This window comes from Heteronotia binoei, chromosome 12 (genome assembly GCF_032191835.1).
Source record: "Heteronotia binoei isolate CCM8104 ecotype False Entrance Well chromosome 12, APGP_CSIRO_Hbin_v1, whole genome shotgun sequence".
Classification (NCBI taxonomy): Eukaryota; Metazoa; Chordata; class Lepidosauria; order Squamata; family Gekkonidae; genus Heteronotia; species Heteronotia binoei.
The window spans coordinates 1,833,924-1,846,352 of NC_083234.1; the positions used below are offsets into that span (position 1 = coordinate 1,833,924).

The 12,429-nt window shown below is 56.4% G+C and overlaps 1 protein-coding gene across 1 annotated transcript; it reads right to left on the bottom strand.

The window, feature by feature from the left end:
- Positions 1 to 4,200: 4,200 nt before the first annotated feature.
- Positions 4,201 to 11,786, bottom strand: LOC132580635 (T-cell surface glycoprotein CD3 gamma chain-like). Its single transcript, XM_060251608.1, has 6 exons — positions 11,645 to 11,786; positions 9,143 to 9,175; positions 8,537 to 8,752; positions 6,678 to 6,809; positions 5,520 to 5,563; positions 4,201 to 4,898 (listed from the first exon to the last, which is right to left on the bottom strand). The coding sequence occupies exons 1-6, from the start codon at positions 11,697 to 11,699 to the stop codon at positions 4,833 to 4,835; spliced, it is 546 nt and encodes a 181-aa protein (XP_060107591.1). The 5' UTR covers positions 11,700 to 11,786; the 3' UTR covers positions 4,201 to 4,832.
- Between the last annotated feature and the right edge of the window lie 643 nt (positions 11,787 to 12,429).

The following is a 12,429-nucleotide window of genomic DNA, read 5'->3' on the forward strand; positions in this document are numbered from 1 at the left end:
AGCCTTCCAGGACATTCCATGGCTGTTTTATTGCAAAGGAAGTTCAGGAACAGACTAGAAAGGGAAACTGCTGAGTTGCTAGTTGTTGCAACACTGAGAACAGTGGAACCCTCAGGACTTAACAGGGATATTGGGTTCTTATCCTTGCATCCATCAAGCACCATCTTTCTTCCTGCCGCCTGCTGCTTTGCTGCTCACCCTCTGCCTGTATTGCAGGGGTAGCCCCTTCCACAGCGCTATAACTGAAGAAGTGGGGGGGGGGGGCACACAAAACCTCATCCCTTGAATTAAACTGTGTTGGTCTTAAAGGTGCCCCTGCGGGACTCAAACGTTTTTCTGCTGCTTCAGACCAACATGGCTACCCACCAGCATGTCTGTCCAAGTTGGGGCCTTCACAGGACAGGATGGATTTTAAAAAGACCTTATGTGAACTAAATGTTTTAGTTATTGCTCAAGAGTTTTGGCTGGCTGTGTGACTTTGGGGTTTGGGTTTGCATCTGGACACTGGTGGAGACTCCAGGGAGGTCAATAGGAATCCCAGCATGGCCATCCTGAGCCTCTCGGAGAGACGGGCAAAGGGGCACTCCTCCCAGGGAGTCACAGGCGGGGGGAGCGGGGTCTCATCCTGATGCTCCCACTTCTGGCCTCGGGCGCAGGAGCCAGCGTGGGCTGCTGGGCAGGGGGTGAAGGAGGCAGGGCTTCACCAGCACATCTTGGAGACAGAGCAGGCCATGATCAGAGAGGTGCTGCAGAGCCCTCGGCTGTCTCCCTGGGCGTTCCCCCTCCCCCCGCATTTGTTAGTTTTTGTTAAAGGCCTTTTGGCATTCAAAGGAATGAGCTCCCCCTGGAGATGCGGGCCCTGCGGGATCTGCTCCAATTCCGCAGGGCCTGTAAAAGAGAGCTCTTCCGCCAGGACGTCACTTGTTAGAGGCCTCCCCACCCCCCTTCATTCCATCCCAGGGCTGTAGGACCTGCTGGACCTGGACAACAGGCCACGCCTGGGAGGCAGAACCTGCCATTTTAGTCTCTATTGTCACTCTGTAGCTTTAGATTTTATATGTCTTAATTGGTTTTAAGTGTTGGTTGTCTTTTATGATGTAACCCACCCTGAGCCTGTCCTGCAGGAAGAGTGGGCTAAAAATCAAATCAAATCAAACCAAGTCTTCCAAGTAGCTTGGACAAGTTCCAGACTGTCTCCAAGGGCGTTTCGTGTTTTCTTTTGGGTGGCTACAGCTGCTCTTCGCTGCTCTGCTGTGGCCAATGAGCAGAACCTGATGGGCTTTGGAAGGGGATGACTGGCGCCCTTTGGCATGGTCAACTGGAAGGTGTTTCCCTGGCCTGGGGACGGAGATCCCCTGCCCAGCCAATCCCCACACTGCAAAGGGGAGAAGGTGGCAAGGTCCCCTCCCCCCCCTTGGGGCTACTTGGGCTGCTCACTGATTTGGCGCAAGTGAGCCAGTATTCATGATCAGAACCTGGCCAGCGTGAGGGTCCAACTACCAAAGACCCAAGGCCAACTTTCTGCAAAGTGGCCTTTGATGCCCAACAAGGACTTCGGGGGGCAAACTGTTGGCATTTCTTAGTGATGACCGGGCAAGTGAGGGAGGAGACCTTCAGAAGGGTGTCAAAGTAGGAGCCGGGCTCCGGAAAGCCACAGAGGCTCTTTGGCCTCTCCTGCCCAGTTCTCCTCGACCTCCCTCTGGGGGAGTCTCCAGAATCTGGATGCTGACTGCTCTGACTGGCCAGAAGCCTCTGGAATTGCATGGCTCCTGGAAATGGGTGAGGCTGGTGTGATCTTGAAGCTCTGCAGCAAAGTGTGTAGAGAAACTGGGCAGAACCATAGAGTTGGAAGGGACCTTCAGGGTCATCTAGTCTAACTTCCTGCCCAATGCAGGAAATCCACAAGTACCTGCCCCTCCACCCTCAGCGACCCCCTGCAGGCTCCATGCCCAGAAGATGGCAAAATAATCCTCCAGGATCCCTGGGGCCAAACTGGCCTGGAGAAAAATTGCTGCCTGACCCTTAAGTGATGACCAGCATCTCCATGGACATGTAAGAGAAAGGGCCATGAGAACTCAGCACTGGCACAGCCCTTCCTGCCCTCCTTCTCATGACCTGCCTGAGTTCACAGAATCAGCACTGCTGTCAGGTGGCCATCCAGCCTCTGTCTGAAACCCTCCAAAGAAGGAGAACAGTGGAACAGATTTCCTCGGGAGGTGGTGGCCTCTCCTTCTTTGGAGCTTTTTAAACAAAAACTGAGATAGGCATTTGACAGCAATGCTGATTCTGTGAACCTTGGGGGAGATATTTGCCAATTTCCTGCATTGTGCAAGGGGTTGGACTAGATGACCCTGGAGATCCCTTCCAACTCTATGATTCTATGACAGCCCATCACCTCCTGAGGAACCCTGTTACACTGAGGAACCACTCTATCAGGAAGTTCTTTCTAACGTTTAGCCAAAAAAATGTTTAATTTCAACCTGTTGGTTCTGGTCCACCAGAAAACCCCACAACATTCTCCTCCATATAACAGCCCTTCAAGAGAGCCAGTTTGGTGTAGTGGTTAAGTGCGCAGATTGTTATCTGGGAGAACCAGGTTTGATTCCCCACTTGCACCTGCTAGAATGGCCTTGGGTTAGTCATAGCTATTGCAGGAGTTGTCCTTGAAAGGACAGCTGCTGTGAGAGTCCTCTCAGCCCCACCCACCTCACAGGGTGACTGCCAAGGCAAGTCTCCCCCCTCCTATAATTATGCATTTGATTTTCCCTACCTAAATGTAGAACTTTACATTCATCCCTGTTAAAATTCATTTTATTTGTTTTAGCCCAGTTTTCCAGCCTGTCAAGATGAAGAAGATGAATTAATTAATGAACCTTTTTGCCTTAAAATCCTTCTTTTTGTGTAGCTGCCATAAAGTAGTTAAACAGTATTTGTGTTGTGTTCTTTTCAAATGGAATTTAGCTTCTTTGTACAGAGGACTAAAAGATCCCTGTAAGAACTACAACACTGTTGGTTAAATCCAAGTAGGCAGCGGGTCTGAAGTAGTAGAACAAAATAGGAGTCAAGTTGCATCTTTAAGACCAACTTAGTTTTATTCAGAACGTTAGCTTTTGTGTGCTCTAAGCACACTTCATCAGACAAGGAATCCGGCACAGCGAGCAGAGACAGACATAGCTGGTAGGCAATGGCTCAAAATGTAAAATGGTGCAGATTTAAGATCCAATGGCACTGCCTACCAGATAATTTTACTATTCTGTCATTTTACATTCTGAGCCATTGCCTACCAGCTATGTCTGTCTCTGCACGCTGTGCCGGATTCCTCGTCTGATGAAGTGTGCTTAGAGCACACGAAAGCTAACGTTCTGAATAAAACTAAGTTGGTCTTAAAGGTTCAACTTGACTCCCACTTTGTTCTACTGTTGGTTAATGCTGTGATGAAAGAGGCCTGCTGGTGGAGGAAGGACATGGGGTGTGCTCCCCCCCACCAAGAAGGTGCCCCTCCGAACATGGCCTCTACCCCGAGTTGAGCCGCCTGGAAAAGCCCTCCCCGCTGCCCCTGCCTCCTGCCCAGCTCAGCCCTCCCCCAGGCCCAGCCTCTCCAGCTTCCTGCTCCTCCTCCACAGTCAGAAAGTGCTCACCGGAGTGTCTTCTTTGGCCCTGTCAAGGAGTGGGGGGGGGGGTTGGTACTACTGCTGGGGGCAAAGCAGGACCCCCTCCCTGGCGGCCAGAGGCAACAGTGAAGGCCCCCCATTGCTGAACCCTGAACACAAGAACCCCCCCAACCATCCCACAGTTGAGCAGCTTCTTGTTGGGGGGGGGGCAGGAGAGCTCAGCCCAGCTCAAGGCTTGGGTGGAGGGGTTGGCAGAAGCAAGGCCTGCTGGCTGCCCCCTGCGGCAGAGAGAGGGAGAAGCCAGGCCAGGCCTTCCTGCCCCACAGCTGCCCGGCCGAGAGGGCCCCCCCCCCCAGAGACCTCCCTTGCAGGAGGCAGCCTGGCACAGGAAGCGGCAACGGCAGGGGAGGGGCAGGGGGAGCATTGTGGTCTCCCCCAAGAATGTTGAGCAGCTCCCATCCCTGCCTCTGTTCACAGGATGTGGTTGCAGCAAGCGCAGCTGCACGGGGAGGGAGAGCAGCTCTGTCTGCCTTCGGAGCCTGCCCTTGCCTCTCGCCTCAAACCCACACAGCTCTTCAGAGGACACTTCTGAAATCAAGCCAGCAAAGCGTTTATTGAGGAGCTGGGGGGGGGGGGGCGCTGCAAAGACAGCTGGGTGGGGGTGGGAGCGGCTGCAGTTCTTTCAAGTCAGCCCTCCACCAATGTAAGTGAAGACCAGGCCCTGGGTTCAAGATTCTTTGCCCTATTCTGCAATGGAGCCCCCAGTCATTAAACCGGGAATGTTGGTACTGGGGGTCCATTTTTACCTGAAAGGCACCTCCCCTTGCAGAAACCACACCACATGTTCAAAGACAGTCCACAAGACTTCGCAGTCCTCTTCCCAAAGACCAGCCACTCCCTTGTTGGACAAAGTGGAAGGAACAAGCAAGCATCTCCCGTTCCTCTTCTTTAGAGACAGGGAAGCTCAAATCCAGGCCTGGACCAGCAACACTCAGCCGGCAGCTGCTTGGCTCTGCGAAGCCAGAAGGGCCAGCTGCTTCTGCGGGGCGATGGGAAATGGAGCCGGCTCCTCTGACGGACGGACGGCTGTGGCTTGAAACCTCCTGCTCCCCAGCAGCCCCCCCTTCCCAAAGGAAGGACGGTCAGCGGCAGCCAGATGTCAAGTGCGGCCACTCTGAGCCAGGCGCTCCTCGGCAGGCCAGCAGCGATCCCTTCTCATTCTCATCGGCGGCGGGCCTTGGCCACTCCAATGTGGCTGTACTGCCCATTGTGGCGCTCTCCAAGAGGCTGCGGCAGGCAGAGGGGAGGGAGAGAAAGAGAGGCCCACGTTTAGCGCTTGCCAGCAGCAGCTGCATCCTCCCAAAAGCAGCCAAGACCTTGGGGCCACTTCTGAGCCAGCCTCCCTGTGTGTTCAGCAGCCCATTTGCACACTGCTCCTCTTCGGGAAGATAAAGGGTCCTAACAACTTCACTGTGCCTCTGGCTGTGGATGGCCGCAGACGGGGAGGGTCTCATCCCTGCCCGGGTCTGAGACAGGACAGGCATCTGTCCAGATGCTCATGAAGCCCCCGAAGCCCAGGAGAAGAGCCCAGCAGGGCCACAAGCAGCCTCCCCCATTCTTGTCCCTCTGCATCTGGGATTTGGACATGGACGTCTCTTTTGCTATCAGGGCCCACAGCAGGCATGAGGCCTCTCCTCTTCCTCTGCGAATGTGCCCAAGCCCCCATGCCAGCCTCTCCACACAAGCTCTCCCCAGCAGCCCCCTCTGCAAGTGGCAAGTCAGATGCCCTCCTCCCACGTAGGGCCAAGAGCCCCAATGTCCCGGCGGCCAGGGCAGAAAGGACAGAGCAGAAGCCAGGGGAGGGGGGCAGCCGCTGGGGAGGCCAGAGAGGCCAAAGCTCTCACTCACCTGGTAGAGCTGGTCGGAGGCCAACAGCGCCTGCTTGTCAGAAGCTGCAGAGACCAAAGGCAGAAAAGCCCTGGTTAGCAGGGGTGGGGGTGGGTCTCTCTGCAGACCCAGGAAGGGGGTCTCTAGCACAGCATGCCTGCCCTCTGCCCTCTTTTCCTGGAGCCAGGTCATCAGGGTCTCAACAACTGCCCCCCCCAACCCTGGCCCTGGCCTCCTCCACCAGCAGGCTCCCTGGCTGGAACCCCTTCCGAGCGTCCCCCCCCAGCACGGCCTGCCACCCTCCAGGCAGCCCCCCTCCCCTCCCCCCCCAGCACGGCTTGTTCCAGCTTCTTGGGCAGGGGCTCTCCTTCCTCCCCCAGGGGTCCACTCGGCAACACAAGAAAGGGAGGGACTGTGAGGCCCGGGGACCCCCAGCTCCAGGACAGGCCCCAGTGGGAGAGGGGGAGGCCTCTGGCTGCCCATCCCCTACAGCCCCCCAGGGGCCATCCTCATCATCCAGACCTTTCCTTCTTTCCCAGCAGCCCCCTCTTCTAAAACCTCTCGCAGAGACACCAGAAGGGCACCCCCACCCCCCTGCCCACTCACACGGGTGCCCTTCTGCCCCACAGGGGACAGGCCCGAGCAGGAGGAGCCACAAACACCACTGGCCTCCCTCTCCTGCCAGTGACAGATGGAGCAAGGCACAGTGCAGGGACCCCCAGTGGCCACATCAAGCGGGACTGTGGCACGCCAGAGACCTCTGCAGCTCTGGAACAGCATCACCAAAGCTGCTTCCGCCCGCCGATGATGCCCCCAAGGGCACTTGGACTGCCATCTCTCCGAAAAAAGCAGGGGTGACATTTTCTGGATGCTGCCCCCCCACCCGCTCCCCTTTGAAAAATCTCCAGGTGGCAACAGCCCTTGTAGTTGCAGAAACATACCTTTCCTCTTGTATCTGCACAATGATATTTTTCAAAAAGAAATGCTGGGAGTTCAGAGGGCCTGGCGGATGGGTCGCCATAACTTGATCATGTCAAAGTCAGAGGCTGATGCCAGTTTTTGAAGCTTGAAAAAAAATCCCCTGGCTTTGGTCTTCTGACCCCCAACTCTCCCAGCCCCCTTTCACAGCCAGCCTCCCCTCTCCTCCACCCCCCCAACGCCCCCCAAAGCCCCTCCTACCTCTAGAGGGCTGGCCCGGCTCCTGTGCAGCAAGACACCACACTGCCCCCATAAGGGCCGCCGTGGCAATGAAGTCGGCCACCACAATCCCCAGCACTGTGGCCACGTTCAGCTGGACGCAATACTGGCACACTGTGCAAGGGCAAGAGAGAGCGTGAGTGTGGGCCTGGCACAGACAGCCTCCCTCCCGAGTCCAGATATGCTGCTGAGCATGTGCAGACTGCCTGCCCCTCCTTTCGCCACCCACTTACAATCTGTTCCGGAAACATTCTTGCCCTCAGTTGTATTCCTTTACACCTTGCCTGAAGGGCAATCACCCCCCTTGCTTACTCTGCAGCGTTTACGCTTGGCCTTGTGCCACAGCCAGTTTCTGCCAGCGTGGCCAACACAGCAACCCCCCCCCCCCAGCCAATGAACAGGGCAGAACCTCCCCCCGCCCCCCCCCCACATGCAGTGCCTTGGATGCCCTCTCTGGGATGCCCCCACCCCAGGAAATGGGATCCCAGGACAGCCTGACAGTGCAGATGCTGCGTGACAACAGGCGAGGTGGGGGAAGGGATCCTCTGCCCACCGAGCTCCTCTGCTCAGCCTCCAGCTCTGCGGGCGGCGGGGGGGGGGGACCTCCCTGGCGCTCCCCTTGCCTCTTCTCCTCTGGCTTCTGGTAGGCAGCTCCCTTGGTCAGAAGCAGCAACAGGACAAAGTCTGAATGCAGCAGCCGGGGTACCTTGAAGACCGGCCAAGTTTCATTCAAGGGAAGGGAGGAGCTTTTGTTTTCAGGTACAAGAAGTGGGCGGGGCCACACCACAAGGACTACAACTGGGCTGGCCTTCAAGCTGCCCTGCTGGACTCAGCCTTGGTTCTCTTGGCTTCCGTGAGCTTCAAACCCAGCCGGGATGGAGGAGGCCAGCCGGAAGGCCCCGAGCTTGATATTCACAGAAGCCACTGAGCTTTGGATTTACTTTCCTTCTAACAAAAGAGAAATGAGAATGGCACCAGTCTCCTCTGCCTGGTCTGATGCTGGCAGGAGGCTGGATCTCCAGTTCCCGCATCACACCCCGGCTGGATCCAGCATCCCAGAGAGCTGAGCATTGCCTTGCTCTGACACAGACCCACAGTGTGAAGCCAAATGCTCCCTTCTGGAAGAGGGAAGATCCCTTCAGGACTCAATGGGAGGATCTGGGTCACAAAGGAGACCTCTGCAGGGGGCCTCCCCTCCCCCTCCCTTCCCTGCCAGAGGCTGGGGGGCAAAAGGCCAATCCAGCCACACCAGCCGGCCTGCAGGGGAACTCTGGGCTGCCTCCTCCCTCCCATTCCTGCTGCCACCTGCTCCCTCCCTCCCCACAGCCACTCTGCAGGCTCCGCCCCTCCCAGGCCACATGCATCATGTATCAATATCATATGGATGCTCCCCTTTAACTGCAGGGGGAGGAGCACTTCCGGCTTTGGTGGGGGGACAGACTTCCTGGGCGGAAGAGGCCAGCATGTGCCTCCTCAAGGGAGGGGGGAATCTCAGGCCACGATTATCACTCAGCTGCTGCATGGGGGGCTCACAGGTTCCGGGGTGCTCAGGTGGGGGGTCCTGCGACATCCCTGACACGAGGACATCACCCTGAAGTGGCGTCATTGCACCAGGGACATCCTGCACTTATGCTCCGTTTTTTGGGCAAACTCTATGGTTTTGTAGCAACTCCCCCCCCCCCGCCGCCATAGCCACCGTGAGCCTGCTTCAGTGGGGAGGGCGGGATATAAATCTAATAAATAATAATAATGCTAGAGTTTTTGCTCCAAGCCCAGAGCCTCCTGTGGGGCCACGTCTGGGACTCCCAGGTCTAGCGGCCCTGCCAGAGGGGCTCACCCACTTCGAAAGTACAGCTGCAGGGATGCATTGCCCTCCGTGGAGCGGCACTGGTAGAGGCCTCTGGGGTCCTCCGTGGCCAAGCCCACAAGCAGCTTGCTGGTATTTGCACCGCCGATGTTGCTGCCATCTTTGCTCCAGCCCAGCACTGAGCGGTCCTTTTCCACCTTGCAGTGCAGGAAGACACGGTTCTTTTCATGCTTCACCTGGATGGAAACACCTGCAAAGCCAACAGGGGAGGGGAGGGAGGGGGGAGGCATCACCACAGGGGCCCGAAGGAGCTGCTTCACCTGCAGCCCCCACGCCTCTGGGCAGCACGCTCTCGCCTAAGCCTCTGGAGCAAGTGGGCCGGCGGGCGAAATGCCCAGGCCTCTGATTCTCAGGACAAGGGACCACCAGTTCAGTGCTCACAGGTCTCTGCGGGAATTCAGGATGGGAAAACCAGATATGTAGCAATGGTCTTGTCAGAGGCAGCTCTTAAGAGAGTGGGATACCTCTGCGGAGTCATAAACAAGACAGGCAAGAAATGGGGCGGGGGGGGGGCATGATGGCTTCTTTTCAAAGAGCTGTCCAAGGGAAGAGTGTGAAAACAAGGAGGGTCAGTCTGTACCTTGGCCAGAGTTCCCAGCGATGACAACAATCCCTGAGAGAGAGAGAGAGAGAGATGGAGAGGTTGAGAAGCAGCCGCTGCCCTCCAGCGACAAGGGTGGCATGCCAAATGTGCTCTAGGCTAGGTGCCCAAGCCTGGATCAGGCACCCATCAGAAAGGGGATCTGCCAGCGGAACCTGTGGAACTCATGGCCACTGAGGTAGGTGGCTGTGAAAGGTGACTAGACGGATCAGAGATGGGCTGCTGCTCTCCAAGGCTTCTGGTCACGGCAGCTAAATGGAAGATACTGGATTTATATCTCACCCGATACTCTGAATCTCAGAGTCTCAGAGCAGTCACAATCTCCTTCCCCTTCCCCCCACCCGCAACAGACACCCTGTGAGGTAGTGAGGCTGAGAGACCTCTTACAGCAGCTGCCCCTTCAAGGACAGCTCTGCAAGAGCTATGGCTGACCCAAGGCCATTCCGGCAGCTGCAAGTGGAGGAGTGGGGACTCAAACCTGGTTCTCCCAGATAAGAGTCTGTGCACTTCACCACTATACCACACTGGCTCTCGGAACAGCCTCTGGACCAGTCACTGCCAGGTGGGGTGCACCACCCAAACCCAAGACCTGGGGCTGGGGACGGGCATGCCCAGCTCACCGGCTGCCCAAAAGCACCAGGCCAGCCTCTGCGGCTGCCGGGAAAGTGGAAGGATGGCTGGCCACCATGTTCACACAGAATGGGGAAATACAACAATCCTTTGGGGGGGAGGGGGGAATTAGCTAGAAGGAACTCGAGGTGGAAGGTCTAGAGGCTCAGAGCTCTCCAGAACACTTAGGCTGGCACTGAAAATGGAAGTGCTGACAGAATTTCTGCCACAGCTCCAGAAACGTACAAGCCAGCTCCAGAGGATGCCGGTACAAGCCAGGGCTATATCTTTCTGTCCAGAGGATGAGAACACTGAATGCCTGTGGCTTGGAGGCCAAAGTCAGAGAAGGCCATGCTGGTGGGCTTCCCGGAGATACCTGCTTGGCCACTGGGGAATTCAGGATGGCAGACTAGGGGCTCTCCCCTCCCTGCCTGACTCTGCTCTTCTTCCCTTGTTCTCACAGCATGCATGTGTCCTGCTAGTTCTGGGCTGCCTTCTGCTCTCTGACCATGGTTTTCCGGGGGGGGGGGGGGGCAGCAGCATCTGCAGCACCTATTGCTTTTCAGAATGAACTATGGAAAGCCAATGCGGTAGAAGAATCGACTTTCCAAGTGCACTGGCAACTTCTGACATATGCATATTCTGAGGAGCACTTCTGAGGTACAGGTAACAGGTGAAAAGACCCCACCCCACCCCCCAAAGCAGTGATCTTTCTCTCCTCTTTCTCTTCCTTGCATCTTGGTCCCCCAGCTAGGACTGGCAACCCCCGCTTGGGAAATCCTTGGGGACTGGGGTGCTGGTGGAGGGAGGAGACTCTGGAAGGCTGCTCAGCAGTGATGGGACACCACAGAGGGAGCAGTGCTGGTGGAGGGAGGAGACTGTGGAAGGCTGCTCAGCAGTGATGGGACACCACAGAGGGAGCAGTGCTGGTGGAGGGAGGAGACTGTGGAAGGCTGCTCAGCAGTGATGGGACACCACAGAGGGAGCAGTGCTGGTGGAGGGAGGAGACTCTGGAAGGCTGCTCAGCAGTGATGGGACACCACAGAGGGAGCAGTGCTGGTGGAGGGAGGAGACTCTGGAAGGCTGCTCAGCAGTGATGGGACACGACAGAGGGAGCAGTGCTGGTGGAGGGAGGAGACTGTGGAAGGCTGCTCAGCAGTGATGGGACACCACAGAGGGAGCAGTGCTGGTGGAGGGAGGAGACTCTGGAAGGCTGCTCAGCAGTGATGGGACACCACAGAGGGAGCAGTGCTGGTGGAGGGAGGAGACTCTGGAAGGCTGCTCAGCAGTGATGGGGCACCTCAGAGGGAGCAGTGCTGGTGGAGGGAGGAGACTGTGGAAGGCTGCTCAGCAGCGATGGGGCACCACACAGAGGGAGCCGACTGTGGAAGGAGGGAGACTGTGGAGGGAGGAGACTGTGGAAGGCTGCTGAGCAGTGATGGGGCACCACAGAGTCATCCACCCTCCAAAGCTGCCTTGTCCTGGGGAAAGTTGATCTCTAAGGTCTGGGGATGAGTTGTAATTCCCGGAGCACCCGAGCCCCACCTGGAGGCTGGCAGCCTGTCTCCCTCCTCTTCCCTCCTGCCTGCATTGCTGGATCAACCTGCTGCCTCTGCCCGAACTAGGGTTGCCAGGCCCCCTTGGTCACCAGCTGGGGATTGGAGGGGGGTGGGGTTGCCAGGTCTGGGTTGGGAAACTCCTGGAGATTTGGGGACAGAGCCTGGGGAGGCAGGGACCTCAGTGGGGTACTATGCCACAGAGCCCACCCTCTCCAGGAGGACTGATCTCCATCGTCTGATGGTGAGCTGGGGTTCCAGGGGCAACCAAGACCTGCTCCATCCACCTGAGGCTTGTCCCACAATCAGACCCTACCTCTGACGATCAGTGCAAGGGCCATCACAATGAGGAGATGCTGGCAGCCACCCATGCTTTCTTCTAAGCTCCAGCGGCTTCTTCCCTTTGAGCAACAGGAAGAGACACAGAGCAGCAGGTCTTGCTGGCTGCCAACTTGAGCTGAGAGAGGAAAGCAGCAAGAAAACTTTTCTGAAGTCAGCAACAGGAAGCCGGCAGGGAGGGGAGGGGTTCTCTCTCTTTCTCTCCCCCCCTGCACATGGAGGTACATGTCTGTGTAGGTTGGAAAGAGAAAAAATACATCAATTTGAAAGAACTCTCACCTCAGAAAATGGATTTGAGTCACCAACACTTCCTACCCTTTAAAAAAGGGTACTTACTGGAAGATCAACGTTTATCAGGAAATAAATACATGCTGACGAGTTGGTAAAGTGTGGTTTGGATCCTGTTACCGTTAGGTGGATCTGGTTGAAAGATCACACCCAAAGAGTGCTTGTGAATGGTTCCTCATCCTCTTGGAGAGGAGTGACAAGTGGAGTGTCTCAAGGATCTGTCCTAGGGCCTGTTTTGTTCAACATCTTTATCAATGATTTGGATGAAGGAATAGAGGGAATGCTTGTTAAATCTGCAGATGATACTGAATTGGGAAGGGTAGCAAATACAGAAGAACACAGAAACAGGACACAGGATGATCCTGACAGGCTGGGAAACTGGGCTAAAACCAATAAAATGAATTTTAACAGGGATGAATGTAAAGTGCTGCATTTCGGTAGGAAAAATCCCATGCATGGTTATAGGATGGGGGA

What these genes read in the sequence shown, in the direction of transcription:
- LOC132580635 (XM_060251608.1), bottom strand. Translation starts at nt 11,699, where the DNA reads ATGGGTGGCTGCCAGCATCTCCTCATTGTGATGGCCCTTGCACTGATC. An exon ending in CCTGCAGCTGTACTTTCGAA is followed by an intron (nt 6,810 to 8,536) that starts GTGGGTGAGCCC and finishes GCCCTTGCACAG; the next exon opens with TGTGCCAGTATTGCGTCCAG. An exon ending in GCCGGGCCAGCCCTCTAGAG is followed by an intron (nt 5,564 to 6,677) that starts GTAGGAGGGGCT and finishes TGGTCTCTGCAG; the next exon opens with CTTCTGACAAGCAGGCGCTG.